This window comes from Terrapene carolina, unplaced genomic scaffold, assembly GCF_002925995.2.
Source record: "Terrapene carolina triunguis isolate 2854851 unplaced genomic scaffold, T_m_triunguis-2.0 Scaffold231, whole genome shotgun sequence".
Taxonomy (NCBI): domain Eukaryota; kingdom Metazoa; phylum Chordata; order Testudines; family Emydidae; genus Terrapene; species Terrapene triunguis.
The window spans coordinates 7758549-7783375 of record NW_020664582.1 but is presented as its reverse complement, the minus strand read 5'-3'; the positions used below and the strand labels follow the sequence as shown (position 1 = coordinate 7783375).

General features: G+C 43.2%; 2 protein-coding genes across 5 annotated transcripts in view; one reads left to right on the top strand and one right to left on the bottom strand.

Annotated features, from left to right (window-relative positions):
- Positions 1-17465, top strand: part of LOC112110146 (merlin-like) — a 35938-nt gene extending 18473 nt beyond the window's left edge. For all 4 annotated transcript variants that reach the window (XM_024205009.1, XM_024205007.1, XM_024205006.1 and 1 more), the window contains 9 exons: positions 1393-1467; positions 2501-2614; positions 3100-3222; positions 4176-4393; positions 5341-5443; positions 6553-6680; positions 9106-9256; positions 14843-15049; positions 16309-17465. In XM_024205009.1, coding sequence (XP_024060777.1) covers positions 1393-1467; positions 2501-2614; positions 3100-3222; positions 4176-4393; positions 5341-5443; positions 6553-6680; positions 9106-9256; positions 14843-15049; positions 16309-16344 — 1155 coding nt within the window. In that variant the 3' untranslated portion in view covers positions 16345-17465. The remainder of the gene's footprint in view (positions 1-1392; positions 1468-2500; positions 2615-3099; positions 3223-4175; positions 4394-5340; positions 5444-6552; positions 6681-9105; positions 9257-14842; positions 15050-16308) is intronic.
- Positions 17466-17751: 286 nt separating this feature from the next.
- SBDS (SBDS ribosome maturation factor) overlaps positions 17752-24827 on the bottom strand; it is a 7347-nt gene continuing 271 nt past the window's right edge. The window contains exons 2-5 of the mRNA XM_024205010.3: positions 22985-23114; positions 21640-21840; positions 20834-20998; positions 17752-20058 (exon numbers count right to left, since the gene is read on the bottom strand). Coding sequence (XP_024060778.1) covers positions 19930-20058; positions 20834-20998; positions 21640-21840; positions 22985-23114 — 625 coding nt within the window. The 3' untranslated portion in view covers positions 17752-19929. The remainder of the gene's footprint in view (positions 20059-20833; positions 20999-21639; positions 21841-22984; positions 23115-24827) is intronic.

Here is a 24827-nt window from a genome sequence, read left to right as displayed (position 1 = left end):
TGACCTGGAGGGACCATGGCAAGAGAGGGCCTGTAGGGAGGCATTTGCATTTTCTACCTGCACTCTATCTGTTCTGTGAATAAGCAGAAGACATCCGTCTCCAGAGCTATAAATCCAGCACATTTCATAAGAGTTCAGTTGGGCTTAAAGAGATTACAGATCATCCTCCATACAAAGAAGGGGGAGTGTGGAGGGGAAGGTGTGAGAGAGACCTGAAATATTGCGAACTGGAAGACTGATCAGGAGAAAACATCATCCCCAGGAATTAACAATGAAAGCGGAGCACAGTCTGTCCCTTTCTTGTCAATGAGTCCTTTCAAATTGGGGTCCAAATTCTGCTCTGGTGTAAATCCAAAGTTAGAGGTGTGCCTGGATGAAAACATTCATTATCTTCTACTATTCAAACACAGCCTTGCTTTGGGCAAGATGTTTGAATGACTGTTACCCACAGAGTAACATGAGCTATAACAAGTTTTTTTTTTATAATCTCAGTGAAACCGTATCTGAAATCAGGTGACCGGCACTGAGATTATGCAACAAAATGCAAATGAGGGAATCGGAATAGAGCGCTAATTCATGAGTCACAGCGAAGGCCAGGATCTAAAAGAAGGGAGCTGCTTTTATTGTACTGTGGAGTTGAATTCAACATAGGAAGTGAAACACTGTGCTGGCCCCCTTGCAATATAGCCCCTTTTCCCTTACTCCTCAGAAAACAATTTGGGAGATGGACTCTGAATAAAGAAAAGTTCCGTGAACGGGTCCTGATGTCCAGTTTTTATCCTTCAGGCCTTTTGTTGTGTATTTCCTGTTTTGTTTGGTTTATAACCAGAGTTAGGGTGACCAGACAGCAAGTGTGAAAAATTGGAATGGGGGTGGGGGGAAATAGGAGCCTATATAAGAAAAAGACCCAAAAATCGGGACTGTCTCTATAAAATCAGGACATCTGGTCACCCTAACCAGAGTGGTGTTGGATACTTCACAAGGGCAGGCTTGGAGTATTAAATTTGTTAAAAAGACAACTTCTAGAGATTAATAATAACTTCATTATAATGATGACCATTGAATTTGATGGCCTCAATCCAGTTCATCACAAAGCCACTGTCACAGCTGGCACTAACTGGCCCCATTGCTGGGAGCTTCAACTTCTAAAATCCCCTTAGCAATCTGATTGCAGGACTGGAAACCAAGAACTCTTGTTGTCTAATCCCAACTCTGGCTCTGATTCTCTGAGGTCTCGAGCAATCATTAACGTCTTGCCTCAATTTCCTCTCTATGCTGGGGATAATACTTTCACGTAGGTGTGGGTTCGTTATTGTCTGCTGTAGAAATAGTATTGAGTAGTTTCAGCTTTTTATTGATCCAGACTTTTTTCTGCTTCCTTTTTTTTTCCAGCTAACTATTAAACCTCTTGATAAAAAAGCTGAAGTTTTCAAATTCTTTTCCTCGCAGCTCAAAGTGAACAAACTGGTAAGTGGGCTGCTGCTTTTTTAAAAAATCTGAATGTAGTAACAATTTCAGTTGCATTGATTGATATCAGAATGAGAAATCTTATTCTCAGAATACCGCCATGGTCATGTGTGTCATGAGTATTGGTACTTAAGAGGCCTAAAGGCATAATAAAAATTAGTGTTGCAGTGATTTAGTAAAAATTAATGAGAGAAACCGGTGTACCATATTGTGCCCTACATGAGAGAACCCACCCGGGGACCAGGAAACTTTGTCTGTCTGAACACTTGCTTTTTTCCTCTAAATTATTCTGTTTGTGGGTGACTTTGCCCTCTTTTTTTAGAATGGGAATGGGAGGAGACTCACCAACTGTGTAAAAGACCAGAGAGCCACAGGGAAATCTTGCAGATCTAAGGCTAGGGCATTGTGGGAAGGCATGATGCCCCCTTTGCTTCCTCAGGAGCGGTGCTTCTGTGGATTCTCATTTCCTCAAGGAACAACAAGGAAAGGGAAGCAGCATATGATACTGCTGACTGGGTTGCCATTATCTTTCATTGAAATATCCCTATGGGATTGATGGGGGAAGACACCGGCTCAGTCCTCTCCCTAGCTAACCATATCCTTTCCCAACCTGCAGAGCCCTCATCTTATTATGCACCTGTGGAGGGTCTTCTGCAGATGACCTGCCATGCCACTACTGCTCTTCTCCCTCATATGCCCCCACCCCGATTAGTTCCATTTACCTCTCTTACACCAGCAGAACTGGAGGAGAAATTGGTGCCAGAGAAGGTGACTGAATAAGGAAAGAGACTTTCAGCCTGTTCTGAACCTGTTCAAATCATATATTTGCTGACTAAAGATGTGCCTTACCTTGACTTGCTAGGCTAGAAACCTACAAAACTAATTGTCACTTTTATTGGAGGGGGAGGAATTGCTAGGTCCTGATGACTCTGAAGTTCGCCCCCAAGTAGGAGATGTGTTTGCATTCCTATGCGGTGCTCTTCACCCAGCTCACTGCAACTCACTTGTGTTGCAATTGCTTTGCTTTTTGCAGATTTTACAGTTGTGCATTGGAAACCATGACTTGTTCATGAGAAGGAGAAAAGTGGACTCCATCGAGATCCAGCAAATGAAAGCTCAGGCCAGGGAGGAAAAGGCTAGAAAAAAAGTAGGTTCCTTCTGCTCCTTGTTGCTGAAAGTATTTATTATTCCATTCACTACACATACATCATTCTTCACCCTACTTATTCATATCCTGAGCAGAGATGAATTTGTGTGTGTGTGCGCTCTCAATGGTGTCTGTGTTGATGCATGTGGAGGGACTGAGAATATGAGCAGCTGTGGGAGGTGTGGAATGTCAGAGGATACAGTATGTGTGTTGTGTATGGGTGGTATCTGTGGTAGAGGGATGCTCATGTGTCACTCCTCCCTTTGTACTACACCTGCACAAGTGCTCCATATTGACAGCACTTTTAAATAACCAGGCTCACCAGCTGTCGGATTCAATACGGATGAACTGCCCTGGCAATTTGCAAGTTGCCCTGATAGTGGCAGATAGCCGTGCAGCAGCCGGACAGCTTTCAGTTCTCTAGAAATATTTACCCAGTTTGCTCTGCGGTCCCAGTCGGTGAGCATCACTCATTATCTTTCCAGATGGAGACTCAAAGGCTGGCCAGGGAGAAGCAGCTCAGAGAAGAAGCAGAGCGAGCCAAAGAAGAGCTGGAAAGGCGCCTCTTCCAGATGGAAGATGAAGCCAGGCAAGCCAACGAGGCACTGGTGAGCATTGCAGTAGTCTGTGAATGTCATCTGGCCTTGGGCGAAGTCAAGATTTATTAGCTCCTTTTCCTGTGGCGTTAGCTAGGACGCTGAGGGAATGTCTGTACTGCAATTAAAAACCTGTGGGACTGAGTCTCAGAGCCCAGGTCAATTGACTCTGGGTCACAGGGCTCAGGCTGCAGGGCTAAAAATTGCAGTGTAGCTGTTCGGGTTCGGGCTGGAACACAGGCTCTGAGACCCTCTGTCCTCATGGGGTCTCAGACCCCGGGTTCCAGCCCAAGTTCGAACATTGACACTGCAATTTTTAGCTCTGCAGCCTGAGTTGGCTGACCTGGGCCAGCCATGGCAATGCCACAGGTCTCTTATTGCAGTGTTGATGTGCCCTGAGGGTTATTGTTAAGGAAAGGAGGGAGATTTTCTGGGAGGCAGGGCATGCTTGCACTCTTGCAGGGAGCCAGGCCTGCCCCCAATCTCCATTTGCTTGGAACCACACACTTCCCCCAGATTTTTCTGCCAACACCATATTCAGGCCTGGAGCCAGAGGGAGAGGAAAGCAGGCTGCATCAGGAACTGAAGCTGTGGAGAAGCTGGTAGCAGGTGGGACTGGTAGCTGAAAGGAGGCAGGCAGAGTTCACTAGGCTCTGCCCATTTGGGAGATGTCTTAGTCCAGTGCTGAGTAAAGGAGGAGAGGTCTTATATGGCGGAAGGAGTGAGGGAGAGAGGAAGGCAAGAATACTGGAGCAGAGGGAGACTAGACATCCTGGAAATGTTTACTTGGCTCTAGGCCCTCAGTAAAGAGGGCTAAGGACGAATATAATGATCCTTGGTATGTTAAGGGTTAACATTATTATGATCTGCAGGGGAAAGACCTCCTGCTTCTAAGCTGACTGTAGCTATTTTTCCTTTCTAAATGTTGCATCATAGTAGCTAAGATAAATCCTGTCTCTTTTTAGCTCAGGTCCCAGGAAACAGCAGAGCTGCTGGCTGAGAAAGCTCAGATTGCAGAAGAAGAGGCCAAACTGCTGGCCCAGAATGCTGCAGAAGCTGAGCAAGAGCGGCAGAGATTGGAGATCACAGCACTGAAAACCAAGGAGGAGAAGCGTCTGATGGAGCAGAAGATGCGGGAGACAGAGCTGATTGCAGTAAAACTGGTGAAAGAGTCGGATCGAAGGTTAGATTTGCTTGTGGGTCTGGTGGGTGGCATCTGTCGGCCATGGCACTTGTGGATATACTGTGGGACTATCTTCCTAGAGTTTACGTGTGGAAGGAGGAATTCCCCAGGTGACACTTCACAGCTTTGTGCATCTTGTTCATTCCCACCTTGTACCAGTGAATTTGAAATTAGTGCCAGAAATTTTAGCAAAAATTGCATCCTCCGCTGTAGAGTTTTAACTGTAACTATGCAGCAACTCCTTCTTAGCATTATCGAAAGACTGAGGGCTACTAATGGAGAGTCTAAACTTAAATTTAAAGCCTTGTGAACGCTAGAACCATGCTAATTAGAGGAGTTTAAACTTATAAGCGGTTTGCAGGATTTTATTATGGGGTTCCTAGCCCAGTGTAATGCACTTAATATAGACACTGTTGTAGATTATGTATATTTTATTGTTTGCACATGTATAGAATGCTAGGGCTCAGTGTTATCCTAAAAAAACAGGGCGTGCCTCATGTTATTAGTTGTTGTTACAGGTATTTGTAAAGTTCTTATCACCCTGGTACCTGATGGCACTTTACTTATGCTAGTATGGTGTTAAACAACATTTTCCCAAAACAGGGAGCACTTACTTTTCAAACGAGCATCCCAAAGAGGATCTTTGATGTCAGATAATGGTTGAGAGCCCAGAGATTACAAGACAATGGGTGCAGAACTGGGCCCATAGGAATTAGAGATAGAAAAGATCTATTAAATCAGCCAGCTAATGCAGGACTGTTCCCGCAATCACCTCTTCTTGTGCTTTGTCCAGTTTACAATGTCCCATGCAATCAGGCTTTCACCTGTGGAGACTATTTCAAAGGCTAACAGATGTCTCTCAGGAAACAAGCTAGGTGTATGAACTCAGTGTGTTGCCACATGTTTGAAATCTACCACCTAACATTCACAATATGTTTGTCTGACAGAGCCAAAGAAGCTGAACATCTAAAACAGGATCTGCATGAAGCCAGGGAAGCTGAACGAAAAGCAAAGCAGAAACTTCTGGATGTAACTAAGCTTAATTATCTTGTAAGTTACCCAGTTTACATTCTGGGCAGCGCTTTATTGGAGAGTGGACAAATAACCAATCATCATTTAAATGTAGATACAATGTAACTAACAAGTAAATACACATTATCCATGAAGCTTGCTCAAGACACTTTGTTACCAAGCTGATGTATTTATAACCTCTTTGTACTTTGCAGTCTTTGGACTTCTCAATTTTAACATATCATGACAATTTAAGGAATATCTATCTAATCTATCTATCACCATCACTGTTAATCACATAGCATACACAGTACCCAGGGATGTTTGCAATTTAAGGATACCTGGATGTCGTACTGACAGAAGTGAAATATGGAAACTGAGTGACATTGAGAGAACTTTAGGAAGGGCTCAGAAAAGGAGCTTTGTGGATGAAAACTTGTCTGCGGCTTCAAACTTCTTTTGTATGCTCCAGTATAGCAAAAGAGGGAATCTGCATTGTCAAAACAGAGGATTGGGACAGTCAGGTTCTACTCCGTTCTTTGCCACTGTGTCACTATGTGAACTAGGGCAAGCAACTTAGGGTAAAATTTTCAAAAGCGTCTGAGTCCCATTTTCAAAAGTGCCAGACTCCTCAGTACTTTAGCTTTTATTTTTGTGAGCATAACAGGATAAGATGAAAGTTTATTCCTCCCGGCCTGTGTTTAAAGTAAAGCTGTGGGCTTGCACAGAAGCAGTATTTGCCACTGTGACCTGAGGTGCCAGAAGCAAATGCCACTAATCCTTCTTATGGGGAAGCCAATCTATGCACATGCTGCACTCTCTGTGATATCCACAAAGTTTAAAAACTAGATGGGAAACATTCCAGCCATGATGCTTCTATCTCATTGGCACACAGTCTGTATGCATTGTAATGTATTTCATTGAAGGCTAACATTTTATTTCAAAAAGATTTGTTTAGGGCCAGCCAGACAGGGAGGAAAGGGATACGAATGCCTACAGCCATCTTTAGAATCAATGGGAAGACATCAATTTTGGAGACCGCGTGTGAGATTCTTGTAGAAGCTAGAAATATACTTGAAATTAAAAACAAATGTTCTAATTGTATTGTTAATGGAACAAACTCTTTTTGATTATCTTGCATCTTTTAGCATGTGGCCCGGTATCCTCATCATTCACCTGCTGACACCAGAGATGTCAACTTTGACAAAGGATCTGTAAAGATGGATTTAAAAGATGTAGATCTGAAGAGACTGTCCTTTGAGATAGAAAGAGAGAGGTACTGGAACACTCCTAAGATGTAAATAAACTAGGGAGTCTTAACCTGAGAAACTAGAGGTGGAAAATACCTATTATATCTCCTGATGTATCCTCCTACCAGTGCAGGATTGTTCCCCACAATACATATGGGTGATTGCCTTATACAGAAGTAATAGCATCAGCTCTGTAACACATTAGCTTTTTAGAAGAAGAAAAGATGTTTTCTTGGCATCTAGCCATGAAGAGTACAGAGCTCTGGGATTTAAAGGAATACATTGTCTAGGGGCAAAGCACCCTCCTCCGATATGAGTATGCAGGAGGATGGAAACAACTGACTGGTGCATTGAGAGGGCTTTCCTTTCCTTTGCCCCATTGTAGACTGTATACTGGACTAGGGGAACCATTGTTCTGTTATGGTCTTTCCTACATTCCTGTAAAAAGTGGCTTTAAAATCTACCAAAAGACTATTCAAAATGTTCTTGGATATTACACTTGCTTGCCAACACAGATCTTGGAGAGTATCAAGTTGGTTCTGTGGCTATCTTGAATGTTAAAAATGGTTTATAAGCTGCATTGTGGGCAAATGGACATAAAGTGGCAAGACTCACTCTTTTTAAAAAAAATTTTTCACTCCGCATGCACTATAAAGTATGCTATGCTTTCATAGAGTTTATCGTCCGAAGAGCCCATTAGTCAGCTAGCCTAACTTCCTGTATATCACAGCCCAGATACCCCCATATGGAGCCAAATAACTTCAGCAGTATCTGTATCTGACTGATTGAAATGCATTAATGTTCTGATAGTACATTAGTTGACAATGCAAGGAGCTAGTACACTTATTATTTGCATCATTGTCGTGCCTAGGACTCCCAGCCATGGACCAGGACTCCATTGTGCTAGGCAATGTCCAGTCACAGAATAAAAAGATGGTCCCTGCCCCCAAAGAGCTTATGATCTAAGTAGAAGACAAGAGACAACAGATGGATGTAGACAGACTTAAAGTCTTATCTATACCTATTGTGGGACCCTCTATGATTCTGCAGATTCCTATATAAAGCTGGTTCTCCGACTGTTTAATAACACCTAACAGGAGATTCTGTGTGTGACTGCTGGATTTCTAGTTGAGGGGGAGCAGGTATTGCCGTGATCATCTGGAAGTAAATGTGTCTTCACAGGTTTCCCATGCAGCCCATAGCCTGAGCTTACATTTCTAACCATTCCCCTTTGTTCTGACTTCTCCCTGTTAAAGCAAACCTCCCTCCGCAAGCAGACCCAAATCTGTAAACTTCCTGCAGGTGCTGTCAGCAGTTCAGAATGAATGTAATGACAATGAAAGAGAAGTCAGGGTCACTGAAAGCCTTTCCCTGTAATGAAACAATTGGAGAACAGAGGGCCAGGCCCATTTGGAGCAAATATCAGAATAAATAAAATACAAATCGGATGAAGTTATTGACTGTCAATTGAATAACTTCAAGTGTCAAATTTAATTTCTGATGTAAGATGAGTGGATTTACAATGGGGATGGGTTTTGCCCCAGAAGCTATGAATGAAAATTTCTTACAAATTGCCCTTACAAAATAGATGAATGTAAAAACTACAAAACTCTCCTTTAGAATCATAGAATATCAGGATTGGAAGGGACCTCAGGAGGTCATCTAGTCCAACCCCCTACTCAAAGCAGGACCAATTCCCAACTAAATCATCCCAGCCAGGGCTTTGTCAAGCCTAACCTTAAAAACCTCTAAGGATGGAGACTCCACCACCTCCCTAGGTAACCCATTCCAGTGCTTCACCACCCTCCTAGTGAAAAAGTTTTTCCTAATATCCAACCTAAACCTCCCCCACTGCAACTTGAGACCATTACTCCTTGTTCTGTCATCAGGTATCACTGAGAACAGTCTAGATCCATCCTCTTTGGAACCCCCTTTCAGGTAGTTGAAAGCAGCTATCAAATCCCCCCTCATTCTTCTCTTCTGCAGACTAAACAATCCCAGTTCCCTCAGCCTCTCCTCATAAGTTATGTGCTCCAGCCCCCTAATCATTTTTGTTGCCCTCCACTGGACTTTTTCCAATTTTTCCACATCCTTCTTGTAGTGTGGGGCCCAAAACTGGACACAGTACTCCAGATGAGGCCTCACCAATGTCGAATAGAGGGGAATGATCACATCCCTCGATCTGCTGGCAATGCCCCTACTTATACAGCCCAAAATGCCGTTAGCCTTCTTGGCAACAAGGGCACACTGTCGACTCATATCCAGGTTCTCGTCCACTGTAATCCCTAGGTCCTTTTCTGCAGAACTGCTTCCTAGCCATTCGGTCCCTAGTCTGTAACAGTGAATGGGATTCTTCCGTCCTAAATGCAGGACTCTGCACTTGTCCTTTAGAGCTACCACTGGCTAATTAGATTCATTTTTTGTTGTCTTCTCTCCCTGTGTGGCTTGCAGGTTAGATTACTTGGAAAAGAGCAAAAAATTTGAAGATCGATTGAAAGAGCTGAAGTCAGAAATCCATGCACTGAAACTAGAGGAAAAACAAAATGGGCTCTACTCTCACTGGAATGAAGTTCTTGGATCCTTGGATCGTTCAATAGGAAATGTATGTAACCCTAAATATAGGTTTTATAATAAGAATAACAGATAAGCTTACTCATGCAATAGAAACTAATAAATATATAAGGTTCAGTTAACACCATAAACAAAGGGACATTGGAATCCCTATAATGTTTCTAAAAGCATATGCTTCACATTTTGGTACGAAACACACATTCACTATCTCTATTGATAATAAAATGTGAAAAGTGGGTCTGGAGACATTAAAAGTGGCATTTTCTGCTGGAAGCGTTTTATGGGAGGAATCCCCTCAAATGTACAACAGTGAAAGATTGTGAGCTCCCAGGAAGAGTCCCATGAAGGCTGCTGGGCAAAATAAGCTCTTGCAAGCTCATAACAGTTAAATGTGGCATAGTTGTAATCAGTCTCTTTCTACTTCATGCTTTTTGTGACTATTTATTCTTCAGGGGTGTGGGTGTGGGGTCAGCTTTTTATGCTAGGTTCTTGTGATTTAGCAAACAAACTTTCGAGCCCCTTTCTGGACCAGTGCAACAGTAATAGGCCCCAGCTCTTCCAGATTTCTCCAAACCTAGTAGAAATTTGTCTTAGACTTAGGGTATGTCTACACTACGAGAGTAGTTCGATTTTAGTTAAATCGAATATGTGCAATCGATATTAGAAAGTCGAACGTGTGTGTCTACACTAAGGACAGTAATTCGACTTTGTCAGTCCACACTACCAGGGAAAGCGTCGACATTGGAAGCAGTGTACTGTGGGCAGCTATCCCACAGTTCCCGCAGTCCCCGCTGCCCATTGGAATTCTGGGTTGAGCCCCCAATGCCTTCTGGGTAAAAAAATGTGGCGAGGGTGCTTTTGGGTAACTGTCGTCATCCGTCAGTCACTACCGCCCTCCCTCCCTCCCTGAAAGCGCCGGCGGGAAATCAGTTCGCGCACTTTTTGATCAGTGACAGCGCGGACGCCACAGCACTGCGATCATGGATCCCGCTGCGACCATCGCTGCAGTTGTGGCCGTTCTCAACGCCTCGCACCTTATCATACACCTTTCCCAGAGGCAGATGCAGAGAAATCAGGCGAGGAGGCTACGGCAGCGGAGTGAGGGCCTGAAGTCGGAGAGTAGCACAGAGCTGTCAGAAACCACGACACCCAGCGCCGAGGACATCACGTTTGCAATGGGGCATGTGGATTTTGTTGAACGGCGATTCTGGGCCAGGGAAACAAGCACGGACTGGTGGGACCGCATAGTGCTTCAGGTCTGGGATGAATCCCAGTGGCTGCGAAACTTTCGCATGCGGAAGGGGACTTTCCTGGAACTTTGTGAGTTGCTGTCCCCTGCCCTGAAGCGCAAGGACACCCGGATGCGAGCAGCCCTGACTGTCCAGAAGCGAGTGGCCATAGCCCTCTGGAAGCTTGCAACGCCGGACAGCTACCGGTCAGTCGCGAACCACTTTGGCGTGGGCAAATCTACCGTGGGGGTTGTTGTCATGCAAGTAGCCAAGGCAATCGTCAAGGTACTGCTGTCAAAGGTAGTGACCCTGGGAAACGCGCAGGCCATCATAGATGGCTTCGCTGCGATGGGATTCCCAAACTGCGGTGGGGCTATAGATGGGACTCACATCCCTATCCTGGGACCGGGCCACCAGGCCAGCCAGTACATCAACAGAAAGGGGTACTTTTCAATGGTGCTGCAAGCACTGGTGGACCATCGGGGACGGTTTACAAACATCTACGTCGGATGGCCGGGCAAGGTTCATGACGCTCGCGTGTTCAGGAACTCTGGTCTGTTTAGACGGCTGCAGGAAGGTATTTACTTCCCGGACCACAAGGTAACTGTTGGGGATGTGGAGATGCCTACAGTGATCCTCGGGGACCCAGCCTACCCGCTAATGCCCTGGCTCATGAAGCCCTATACTGGCGCCCTGGACACAGAAAAAGAACTGTTCAACTACTGGCTGAGCAAGTGCAGAATGGTAGTGGAGTGTGCTTTTGGCCGTCTCAAGGGGAGATGGAGAAGCTTACTCACTCGCTGTGATCTCAGCGAAACCAATATCCCCATCGTTATTGCAGCTTGCTGTGTGCTCCACAATCTGTGTGAGAGCAAGGGGGAGACCTTTATGGCGGGGTGGGAGGTTGAGGCAAATAGCCTGGCTGCTGATTACGCCCAGCCAGACAGCCGGGCGATTAGAAGAGCCCAGCGGGACGCGCTGTGCATCCGGGAGGCTTTGAAAGCCAGTTTCAAGGCTGAGCAGGGTACCCAGTGACTTTTAAGTTTGTGGACACAGAAGCTGAACTTGCCCCCGTTTCTTTACCCAGTTGCCGTCGACTATCCTCTCCAATTACATACCCCCTTCACTCCCTTCCCAAAAAATAAAATCTGTTCTGTTTTGTTAATGGACACCGTTGTCTTTATTACTGTTTTCGCGGGAATGTTTTAAACCTGGGACGCAGACTGTGGCGGGGGGCGGGTTTAGGGTTGTGATGCAAATGATGCTTCTAAACTCCAGGAATGACAGGCTCCGCGGTGGTGGACTGGTTGTTTCAACGGAGCCTGCCAGCCCTCCTGGCCGGGACTGCGTGTATGTGTCGGCTATGTGACTGTCTTGCAGGGGGAGGAGGGTTACAGATCCCCTGCTGCGCGGCTCTGTGATCCAGGGTAAGGACCGCTGCATAAGATCTGTAACTGCCCTCCCCCGCCACCAAGTCACAGAGCAACACCACCCCCCCCACCACACAGAACATGAAAACCACCTCCCAGACTGACCAGGTTAACTAGTCACTGCACTGTATATGTGCCCTGCTTCTGCACCTGCCCCCTGCTAAAGGTGACTGTCCTGTCCAATGACCAAGCCCCTTCCCCCCCCTTCAGACAGACTCTCCTCCAAAAGAAGAGGATGGAAACAGTAATGAACAGAAACGTATTCTTTATTAACAACCGCACATGGAACGGGGGGGGTGAAACTTGGATGGGGTCTTGTGTGAGGCGAGTAGGAAAGGACTTTTCAAATTTTGGGGAATGAGAGCCTTCTAGTGGTAGAGCAGTCCGCAGGGGTGGAGTGAAATTTTTCACGGCCCCTTCCACCCCTCCGTGTTTGGACTTTGGGTGAGGGGGGTATGGGACTTGGTGGCGGGGCAGGGCAGTTACAGAGAGACTGCAGCGGGGCTCTCTCCTCCTGCCTCCGGTCCTGCAGAACATCCACAAGGCGGCGGAGCGTGTCCGTTTGCTCCCTCATTAGTCCAAGCAGCGTTTGAGTAGCCTGCCTGTCCTCCTGTCGCCACCTCTCCTCCCGTTCAATGTTTGCCCGGTGCATTTGGGACAAGTTCTCCCTCCACTGTGTCTGCTGGGCTGCCTGTGCTCGGGAGCATCCCGTTAGTTCAGCAAACATGTCTTCCCGTGTCCTCTTCTTCCTCCTCCTAATGTGCGCTAGCCTCTGGGCAGATGTGGCTGTGGGAATTGGAAAAAGGGAGTGAATTCCTGAGACAGATCAATGTATCTGTGAACAGAGAACATAGTCTTTCTCTGTGAACAAGACCATGCAGAGCACCTATCACACGCGCACTGAGGACAAGGTCGAATTTTCGGCCCTCGCCTACAGTGCCTGCGGTCTTGCTGTGGCGAGCTGAGGAGCAGGGCAGGACACCGGACTTTGCCTAGATGGCAAACATGGTAAGCCGTAGACTTGTGGCCGCTTAAAACTTTAAGAGTGGCACTGGCCTCCTTTCACATAGAAAGCAATGCGAGTCTCTGCTGGCAGCAATCCTGCAAGCATGAACTCTGGACCTGTCCCACCCCCTCGCGGCTGTAAACCGCGTGGCTGTAAACCGGCGGTTGCAGTTCTGTAAAGGGACGGGCAAGCAGTCCCAATACTAACTTTCCCCTACCTAATTCACAGCAGGGAGTCATGCCAGACATCACCCTCCTGAAGGTCTCGGAGAGCCAGAAGGAGAAGATGCTCAGGGACAGCCTGCAGAAACCGGGGCCATTTGCTGCAATGCTCTGCAAGGCCATGATCCCCGAGTACCTGCTGGCGTTGTGGCAGGGAAACGTGTCCTACCACGGGGGGCCTAATAAGCTCTCCCTGCCCAGGAACCTGCTCATGAGGCTGGAAAAACACCTGCAGGAGGCGTATGAGGAGTTCTCCCCGGAGGATGTCGCCTCTATCCCCGGTTACATTGACCAGTTTTTGGCTTAGGTGCCCTTGGAGGGACAAATGAGTGCAGCGTTTTGGGCACTATAATCATGAAGCAGACATTGTGAAATTTTTTGAAAATAGTTCGGACTATATATTGAAGCGCCCAAAGACAGACTAATCATGATACACTTTGCACAGATTCCCGTTTTGTTTGACTTTCCTGTTTACATGTTTTGAAGCACTTTACCCACTGTTAATATTTTAAATCTTCCTGTTTTGTTGTAAATAAATGTTTACATGTTTTAAAGCACTTTAGCTATTGTTAATATTTTAAATATGCCAGTTATGTTATAAATAAATGTTGAGATATTTAAAACACTTACTGCTTGATCCTTCCCCTGAATCTGTGTCTGGGATAACGGCTGGGGAGGGTTGGTAGGGGATCTCTGTCAGGGTGATGAAGAGCTCCTGGCTGTCGGGCAAATCAGCGTTGTAAGCGCTGTCTACTGCCTCGTCCTCCTCATCTCCTTCCTCCTCTTCCCCGTCCGCTGAGGAACCGGCCGCGGACAATATCCCATCCTCAGAGTCCACGGTCAGGGGTGGGGTAGTGGTGGCGGCCGCACCTAGGATGGAATGCAGTGCCTCGTAGAAACGGGATGTGTGGGGCTGGGATCCGGAGTGTCCGTTTGCCTCTTTGGTCTTCTGGTAGCCTTGTCTCAGCTCCTTGATTTTCACGCGGCACTGCGTTGCATCCCGGCTGTAGCCTCTCTCTGCCATGGCTTTGGAGATCTTCTCATAGGTCTTTGCATTCCGTCTTTTGGAGCGCAGCTCGGAAAGCACGGACTCATCTCCCCACACAGCGATGAGATCCAAGACTTCCCGATCCGTCCATGCTGGGGCCCTCTTTCTATTAGATTGCACGGCCATCTCTGCTGGAGAGCTCTGCATCGTTGCCACTGCTGCCACTGCTGCTGAGCTCGCCACGGTGTCCAAACAGAAACTGCGCTTCAAACTGCCCAGACAGGAAAAGGAATTCAAATTTTCCCGGGGTGTGGCTGGTCAGAGCATCCGAGCTCGGACTGCTGTCCAGAGCGTCAACAGAGTGGTGCACTGTGGGATAGCTCCCGGAGCTATTAGCGTCGATTTCCATCCACACCTAGCCTAATTCGATATGGCCATTTCGAATTTAGCGCTACTCCTCTCGTTGGGGAGGATTACAGAAATCGATTTAAAGAGAGCTCTATGTCAAACTAAATGGCTTCCTGGTGTGGACGGGTGCAGGGTTAATTCGATATAACGGCGCTAAATTCGACATAAAAGCCTAGTGTAGACCAGGCCTTAGAGTAACACACGTTAGAGACAAAAAAGGGAGGCTTGGGTGAGAGAAGGGTCCTATAATTTCAGGTCCATGTATTTGATATGCCTTTGGCTTAACGTGAGCTGATGTAGTGAGAACACTGTTTCACATATTCTGTCCTTTAAAGGCTCCCTCATGGATGAAAACCTTTGGAGCTGGAGACTTGGATTTAAATCTTCGAAAGCCCTTCCCAGCTTATCCATTAAATGCCACAAGCAGCTGGCCATGTACCAACAAGAATCAACATACAGTGCCAGCGGAAAAGTCAACTTTTCAAACAAATACCTTGGTTGCCAGCAATGTGGGGACAGGAACTAGAAAACAGATTATAAAGGTAATGGATTTATATGTATTTTCCCAAAATGTGAATGAATTTATTGCTTGTGAAAGTAAGGAATTAATAGCTTGGGCAAGCTTCTTCCACCCAACTCTGCCAGTGCCCCTCAATCCCAAACTGTAAAGGACTGCTAGTTATTCTAGTCCTTCAGTTTCATGCCATTTAAGGCAGCTTGTAAGATGGGCATCATGGGGGCTAGGATGAGATCAGCTGACTCCATTCCACCTGTGATCAAAGCTGGAATATGAATGAAAGATAAATCCCGTTAGATAACAAGAGGATTTGTATTCAATAGCTGCATTTTCTTTATAGTTTGACCAAGCTTGAAAGTAAATTAATATGTCCTCAGTGCTGGCATCAGCAGTTTAAAACATAAACATGATTCCCTTCTGCACTAGTATTTATGGCTGTGAAAACCTAACTTCCAGCATTAAGGGGTAAGTAATAAGATACCAGTAACAGAAATTGACCAGACCTCCTACATATCGGCTCTTATGTGGCAATGGTCATAGAACACCGCCTCTCTATCAGCTGTTTCACACCAGTGCTGTGTGGGTCCATGAGGGACACCCTGTGTTCTTGTATGCTTGGCTCCTTCCAGGCGAGTGAATACATTGGGGGGATATAAAAGCTCAGTCTGCTTCTAGAGTTGACTAACTGGAGTGAGGATTGGAGGGGTGTAGGAATCCTGTTCTGAATATGAGACTGGTTTAAGGGCAGGCAACTGTTATTGAACAGTTACCAACAAGTAACTTTATGCACTAATAATTGTGCTGGTTGCCAGAGAACTAACTGGAGGTTTAAAGGAACGTTTATGTCTGTGAATGAGGCTAGGGCAAGAGTTTCTATTCTATGATCAATAAACTTGAGCTGTGCTCGTCACCTCCTTTGTATATTTATTGTAAAGATTTTTCAGAATCATTAGAGACTGTGTCACATGACCTTAACTTGCAGACTGTGGGCATAGAATTGTAAGATACAAGTCCAATGCAGTTGGACAGAAGCAGCATCTTCCTAATGCAAATAATAAGGTAATTGTTTTAAGAAATAGAATCCAAACTGCAAAGTGATGTCTGTCAGTGTGAAAACTTCCATGGGGAGGACAGGAAAAAAAGTCAAGCCATTTTGATGTGACTTCCTCAAGGCCACAGAGAGTTGATGTCAAAGCAAGGCTTAGAGCTAAGGAATTCCTGGCTCCCACTCATATGCTTAAACAGAACTTTAGGGTGGAAATAACTTCTTTGATTTGCACGTAGGTTCAGCAGCAAGACTCGGACGTGATCTACATTTGAAGCGTCTCAGCGATTCAGTAATGCTTTCATCAAGAAGTGAATAGGCAGAACTTCAGAGTAATCCATTTGGCTGCCACAAGTTACTTACACAAAACCACTATATACCTTTAGCTACTCGATGTCAGCATCAAAACATGTCCTGTAATGAGTGTGGTGCTGCTCAGCGTCCAGAGAGGCAGCATATGCCTGTAGCAGTGAAAATGACAAGCATCTTTCAGAGTGGCAAATGTGAAATAATATAGGAGCCAAGTTACATCATTTGTGTTTCGTGAGAAAACATTTTACATTTAAAATGCCTTTTATCCTAAAGTGCTTTTTAAACTACAGAGCACCACTGAAATGCAGGACCCTTTTAAAGCAAAGAGTAGCAAATAGTCAGTGGAACACACTGTGGGAGGAGGAGATGTTTGGGAAAATTCCTGCTTTTATAAAAAAAATTTACATAGAGCACACATGACTTTGTGTTTTAAGTCTTAGCAGCTGGTGGGACACTTCTAAAGCCTGTTTCAGCATAGTTGTTAGTCCACAGAACATTTTTCACTTCTTATCCCTAAACATAACAGACTATCCACATACTTGACTTGTGTTTCTATTCGAGTTTAGCTCTTAATTCTAAATTTAGGATTGGACAGGCTTTTTTTGTAGGTCTTAATACATCTATTTTGATGTCTCCATGGAGATGTGAATGAATCCTTAGTGTGGAAGTGCAAGGCTTCTGTTTCTATATGGTTTTTGTGATAGTGTGGAATACCTTTTGCTGCTGCCACCTGTAGAAGACTGCATAACTTACTGTCTCAGAGAAATTTAAGTACTAGAGACAAAGGACACCTAACTGGTATCTGCTAAAGAGGAACTAGTCTCTGATGAAGACTAAACATGGTATCCACCACCCAGCATCTACTTTATCAGTAGAACCATTTTATACTTGAGGATGTTGTGCATTAAATGTATATTTAACTGAGATCTTCATACAGACTTCTATGGAAGTAGACAATACAAAATTGTAGCTAAAATAGGTTGAAGATGCAGGACTGAGTAAAAATGGATGTTAATGTTCATAAACATCTAGTCCTATAAGTTAAAAATCTAAAGTATATTGAATAAAGCTTCAATTCCTTCTAGCTGTCAGCTTTTTAAATGTGTATGTACATATTGCTTGGATTTAGCTTTAAAGGCAGAGCATGAACCTCTGAGCACTGACAAGGTAGGTGTACTACATGTACTCCTTTACTAGTCTTCATCTCTACTTCCTCACTTAACTTGCTTATCCTCTAACAGTAAGATGACAATTATAAACCTCTACATGTATCTTCTTGAAATGTGATTTGTGTCCATATTCAGGAAAACACTGTGCAAGGAAGTACAGGTGTTAGTTGAAGTAGAGCTGAAAGTCAACACACGGGCTAGTCAACAACTTTAATACGTTTTATTTGATACCTGTCTGCCATTCTTCCTGACCCATAAATACTAAACAAACCAACTGTACATAAATTACAAAAAAATCAAAAAGGAACTCCCTCTACTAAGAAAAAACACCTGAAAAGTTCACCCAAATCCAGGAGAAGGCTTTACAGGGAAATAGACTCTCTCTCCCCCCCATCTTCTTAGCAAGTTTGTGAACTGGATTCTGCTAAATTACTGCAACTCCTCTTTCGCCTGCTAGCTCCCAAGTTTACTCTTCAGAAACTAAGCTTTATCACTAAAGAAAAACTGCTCTAATCATTATGGATGCAGTGATGGCTGAAGCTGCAGGCAACCCAAAACACTAGATGAGATTAATGAATTGCCCAGTTAATCTCAAGGGGATATTAATACTGATAAGTATCTTTGGTGCTCAACCATCTCAAAGATGAGCACAATCAAGAGCTTATCAACATGGGGAAATGTGCCAGCTTAACTGTACCAGTATAGTTTGTGTATAGCCACTTAGTCTAATGTATGTCCACATAAGAAGACATGGCAGCAAAATCACACAGGTAATTTCAATTTTCAAAATGCTTAATGACTAAGGAACCCATATCCCACTGACTATCAGTGGGACTTAAACGCCAATGCAACTTGGGTACTTCTAAATTTCTTATTGGCCTCCCCTGCAATCCGACCCATGAACAAGCTCAGGCTGTCAGAGTAAAGGGGAGGTAAATTTCTGAGAGGGGCACAGAGGGGCTTTGCTAGGTACTTGTGTGTTAGTTTATAACTACAACAAACAGATATTGCTAACAACATCTAGGTCTTTACAGAAACTGTATGCATCAAATCAGAGGACAGCTGACAACTTTGTCACAAAATACATATGCCACTTCCCTCTAAGAGGCAGCAAGTGACCACTGTACTAGCTCATCCCCTAAACTAGGAAACAGAAATGGTACCAAACAACTAATGCATATTTTGCTGCATCATACTACTGTCACAGAAGTTGATGTTTAATGCCAGGGGCTCCATTTAAACTCCATGTTTATCCTTGAACAATCCCTGGATGGGTAGGCCAAGTTAGTATCATTTACTCTTTCCCCTCTATTTTGTATTCTCCCTCAGGAAGTATGAATACATTTCTTGGAGCTGCTTAGCTGTATTATTCATATACTATCTTGTTTGAAAAACTGTACTGTAATTTTAGCAAAGTAGTTTAGAGTGCTGTATCTTCTGCAGCAGGTGGGTTGGTAGAAAGTGTGTGTGGACATCAGCAAGACACACAAAGGGTCTAACATGAAGATACTAGAGAAGTTTAAAGCATTTTGGCTTTTATCTTGGATAAGAAAAGGAACATATACAAGTTCAGCAGGGGAAAACTAAGGTACACTGGGAGCTTGTCTATCTCAAGGAGCAGATTCCTTTACCTAGTCTAGATCAGGTTTATTTTAGTAGGGAATTTTTGCATATTTTGGGAGCACAGCTTCAGCCTCGCAGAAGCATAAAGGACCACTACACTAGTGCCAGATCCTATAAAATACTTTATGTATATATTATAATTCATTTAACAGTTGAAAGAATGAATTAGGGGAACACTTTTCTCCAAGTTAGGATGTATATTTTGCATGTATCCCATGAATAAAATATAGAAGAACGGTCTATTTACAAATAGTGAAATTTCTCTAGCATGTGGCAGTCTAGGTCACTCATATTTAATGCTGCCATTAAACAAGGTTAATAATATATGCACTGTTTTAAGAGTGACACTTCATTTAGTTCTTTTGCCTGTGCATGTTTCTCCTCATACGCAATAAACGGCTCTGGGATATATGCAGCCTTCCACCCAGCACTAAATTAAAGGGAAAAGGGCTCGGCCCAGATGAACACCAATATAATCAATACCCACACCAAAACGAAGCTAGTATAGCCTTTCACTGTTAAGTCCTATAACTTTATTCTTAGTGCATATTGAACACTCAAACCCCTCTTTATTAAAAGGCACTTGTTACCCAGACAAATGCAAGGAAACACGGCCTGGAATAATCCCAAATAGAGCTAGTGACAGCAATTATTTGGCAGCAATAGGTTGGAAAAACAAAAACCTTAACAGAATGAGGTGGCCTAACGCTGCCTCTTTATAGTGTTTGCCACAAAAGTGAAGTTGGTGGAAGGGTTTTATTCAAACTTTTCATCTCCTTCTTCCACATCTTTCAGACTGAGCACTTCGAGCGAGCCTTTCCCTTTAGTCTCACACCGGATCAGTTCGTCGATCTCCCTGAAGCAGCCTGGATCAATGAGGCATACCTGAAACATTTTACATATCAGTCAGTGAAGATTTTAGCTTACACTGTGTCCTTTTCTCCTATGGCAATTTAATATACAGAGATGACTGACCCACTCGGAGTTAAGAAAACTTTTCCACATCCCTAAAATCCTATATTTAAACAATCCACATGGATCCATCTTTTGTCTGAGGGAGTTTTGCAGCTCCACCTGCATATGCTCAACCTAGTGATAATGCAGCAGTGAAATTGCAGAAGAAGCCCAGTCTGTTGTAAGTAGCCCAAAGTATTACTGATTACAGATCTTGTTTAATTTATAGTTATTTTGGTGGAATACCTTTTAAATAAGTTACAGTACGGTTAGAACTGAATTGCAGTAAGATATGGTGCATGTGTTTTGCACTGTGACAATTAAAATTTACCATCCTAACATATAGGGGACTGGCAAAATGAGAAAAGGAGGAAGTTAAACATATCACTGCTAAGAGTTGCTGCATTGTACTTTTCAAAGTTTGAGCCAGCAATTCTACAACAAATATGGGTACAAGTAGATGACTGAGTCAAGAACTCTTATTCCTCAAGCAAGTGTTCCGACAGTCCTGAGCCTTTTAAGGCTTGAAAGTAGTCACTAAGACCATGAAGAATTTAAAAACCCCAAACCCTAAATTATGCATCTCTGATTAATTCAATTTCAGTGCTTTAGTACAATTTCAGCTAACCCAAACACAGGTTTTACATGTAGCCTTCAAAAGAACAACTAAATGTAGAAAAATGGACTATAGAAACTAGATTCTTACAATTTCTAACTGCTCATCGAAGTCTTCACTCTCTATAACTTTGATCAGTGGTTTGAGCTTCTCTTTGAGCTTCTTGCCCTCTTTTGCTGGGAGAATAAACCGCAGTCTCATGTGAGCCCGCTCAATCTGCATAGTCTCCTTTAACTGTCTGATCACTTCCAAAGCCTGCAAAGACATTAACTACAAATGAAATTTACATATGCTCATTTGTTATTTACATAGCACCATATCCCACACTCAGGTTTAGCATTATTTACAACCACTTATAGATGCTCCAGAAACATTCCTTGGTACCATCCACTGGAATTCTCCAGGAACGTTTGGTATATTCTAATCAGAACTGATTAACATGAAAAGGCAGATCTTCTCAAAGTATTGCTGGAATTGGACTTAAGGTGTCAGAAAAGCAGGAAATGCTAAACAAGGCAGTTATATCAAAACTATAAAAGTCAGGACATTCAAAATTAAGGATAAACACACTGTCCCACTGAACCACAGGAGGTAAGACGAGAGCATAAGCATTAAGTATTCTTGCTTTTGTTTTACACCCAACTTTGCTGCTGTTTTAATAATCTGTAGTTAGTTTCCTTCCTCCCTTTCATGGGCAGATACAAACCAAACTACAAAGTTTCAGAATACAAGTGTTTCTTTCTAACATTCAGCTCCTATGCCACCTTTGTCTGTCAAACAATGCTCACTTACCATCCTTAGATTTAGGCTCAAGTGACTCCTGTGGATGTTAATAAGGAAACTATATACAAAAATTCTTTTAAGTAAAAACAGAATTTTTGGGGACTGATACAGACCTGCTGTTTGGTGCTCTTGTTTGGTTTAACAGAATAGTGGATATCCTTCATGGCTCTTTCTATAAGGATTACTGTGTATGGCCTCTTTGTTTCAGGATTCACACATTTCTCAGCGACAATGGTTGCAATGTCTCTAAACATCTGCTCCAATTGTGTGTGTCGCTCTTTGTCAGATACCTGCAACTCCCCTTTTGTTAAAATCTAGAAGTGATTAATCAAGAATTAAAAATTATATTCAATAGTAATAATACATATTTGACTGAAGAATAGCTCTGGGAAAGTTATTGATTTGTTTTCAAAGTAACCATTACAGTATGTCTTAGCTTAATTTGTGTATATATCTTTAACTTGACTAGGTTATTCTGCAGCATGTCAAGTATAACACTAGAATTTTTTCATAATACAAAAAAAACGGTATGCAAAAGTGTAACGCTTGTCTCATTAAACTATAAAAAGGAAACTAGTGTTTTTCAGATAAGGGTCAAATCCTACAAATGAAGTTTGTATAAGTGTACCAACAAGGGGACCAAAAAAAAAAGTAACAGGTTTATTGAACACTGAAACTATTTCAAAACAAACAGCATTACTGAATATCTTGTTTGATTAAAAATGCAGATTTACTATTCATCCCCACTCATTCCTATTACATTATAATTAGACCAATATAACAAAAAAAAATCTTTTGGATCAAGACACTTGTGAAATAAAACTATTACATTTCTTCCTCCATCCCTATCTTACATTAGAAATTGGTCTAGCTAAAGTTCTTTGGGACAGGGACCTTGCTTCGACAGGTCTGTAAAGGACAATGCATCCTAATGATGCTATATAAAAAGTGCAAGTGGTCAGAACTCAGTTTTATAAATATCTCACTAGAAAGATCAGATATCAAGAAGAATGCCCCTTCCCTCCCCACCAGGAAGCTGGTTCAGTAGTGACTGAAAGGGAAAAGTATCCTTTACTGAATCAGCAACATACCTGCCTATAACAACTAGGCATTGCATGGACATCCCCCATCAGTTTACTGATCTAATATGACCCTGCTTTGCTCACAAGATCTGTGAGGAACACATGACAAGCACAAAGTGGTGTTGCTGAAGACCACAGATTTAAACCACTTTATTTCCAAAGAGAAGGGAAAAATATGTTTACCCAAAACTGTGATCAATAATAGAAAAAACAAAAAACAAAATATGTAATATACTAGAAAAGTCATTAAACTCTAACAGCATCAATTAACAGATGGATATTCAGTTTAGCTAAATTTTAATGGAGGAAGGCTAGAGTCTTTTGTGATTCACAATAAGGTGTGTTAACTCTACGCTTTCATGTATAGGGGACCTACCGTCTTGCAGATTTCTGTTTGGTCATCAGTTCCAAAAGCTTTGAGGAGATCTTCCTTCTTTGCAACTTGACCTTTAGAGACGTTTACAAATACTGTGTTGGTCTGTAGAACTTCATCAATGTCTTTTTCACTGGTAAATAACAATTGTATTCACAATTAGAAAACACATGCAAGCATAGCATTAACTAGCAGGGAGTAGTCTTGTGGCCCCTACTCTGCATCTGAGGCTAGGGCACCAATTAGTGGAAGCTGGGAACTTGAGTGTGGGCAGCTATCAGACCTCCTCCCCAGGAGGAATGCTATTTGGGGCCCTCCGTAAAACTAACTATCTAACACAACATGAAGATGCCTTTTGTAGCTTTATGGAGTAGTTAATTCATTACTAACTTCTTAAGAGGACACCATCAAGTGACTTAAATGAGACACAAATTTCCTTCCTAGATTACTATCACCATGTTGGTTATTAAAAAGGCAAGGATTTTAACATTTCCTCTAGTTTATACTGCTTGTTTACTTTCCATCACTTCTTGCAGCTGGAACCATGAAAATCAATTAAGTTGGTCTCATATTTTGGTTCTTGATGCTGAAACATTTGCGTTGCATGCACTGCCGAATGTTTTTGTTTATAGAGAACTATTTTCACTGGAATTTTAAAAAATGTCATTGTTTAAGAGTTGGTTTTCACAAAAAAAAATTAGATGCTGGGGTTAAACAATGGCTAGTTAAGTCTGTGCAGTCATTAATGTTCCTTTAGGACTTCAAATATGACATATAAAGTATTAATTTTGTGGGACTAGTCTTTGATTTTTTTTCAAAGTTAAACCCTTAGCTATGTCAGAGAAGCTAAAGAAAAAACATGGTTGAGACAATGAAATATAAAAGACTCTCAATAGGCACTCAAACATTATGCTGATAGGGATAATATAAGTCCCAGAGAGAAAAACATATGAAATGGGAGTTTTTGTTTCATAGTGACTGCAGGGAGAGGTCTTTATTCTCAAACTGCTGTTGCCTCTTCAACATTACTGGTGCAGAAACATAAAACAAGCACTGCCAACTGCAAGCCCCTGTATAAACATTGCAACAAACAAAACAGATCAATACTTTCCAAATAAGAGCAGTAAAAACTGGCAGTGGCAACAGAGGGTATTTCTAAATCCTGAAGTAAAACAACATCCACAAGAAGAGAAGGAGCAACAGTTTCAAAGGAGGGACACTTCCTCATGCAGAGGGTAGGAGGACATTTAGAAAAGTTAAGGCAAATAAACTAAAGGTGTGAAGATACTTTCAAAGGGCAAGGAAAGATGCAAGGAGGATCCAGGAGACTACGCTGGCATAACCCTGTAGCATATATGCAGCCTACACCAATGCAGGAACACCACCTCCCCAACTGACAGTAACTAGGTTGATAGAAGCATTCTTCCATTGACAAAACTGCAGTACTCAAGGGTGTGTTTTTCATACCCCTGACTAATATAGCTACCTCAGCCTAACTTTTAAGGCTATGGCTACACTACAGAGTGCTGCTGTGAGCTCTATAGTATAGCCACTCTAAGCAGACAGGAGAGACCTCTCCCATCGACTCAGTTAATCTACTCCCAACAAGCGGCAGCACCTATGTCAGTGGAAAAAGCTCTCCCACTGCCACAGTACTGTCCGCACAGGTGTTTAGGTCCATGCAACTTATGTCACTCAGGGGCTGACATAAGTGGTAATGTAGACATAGCCTGAGTGTAGGCCATGCTTAGTTACAGGAAACTAAGGCCATGTTTACTCCTGAATGAGAGCATCTACACGCTTTAACTTATGTGCATTGACTCCATGCCTCTAGCTGATTCTTCAG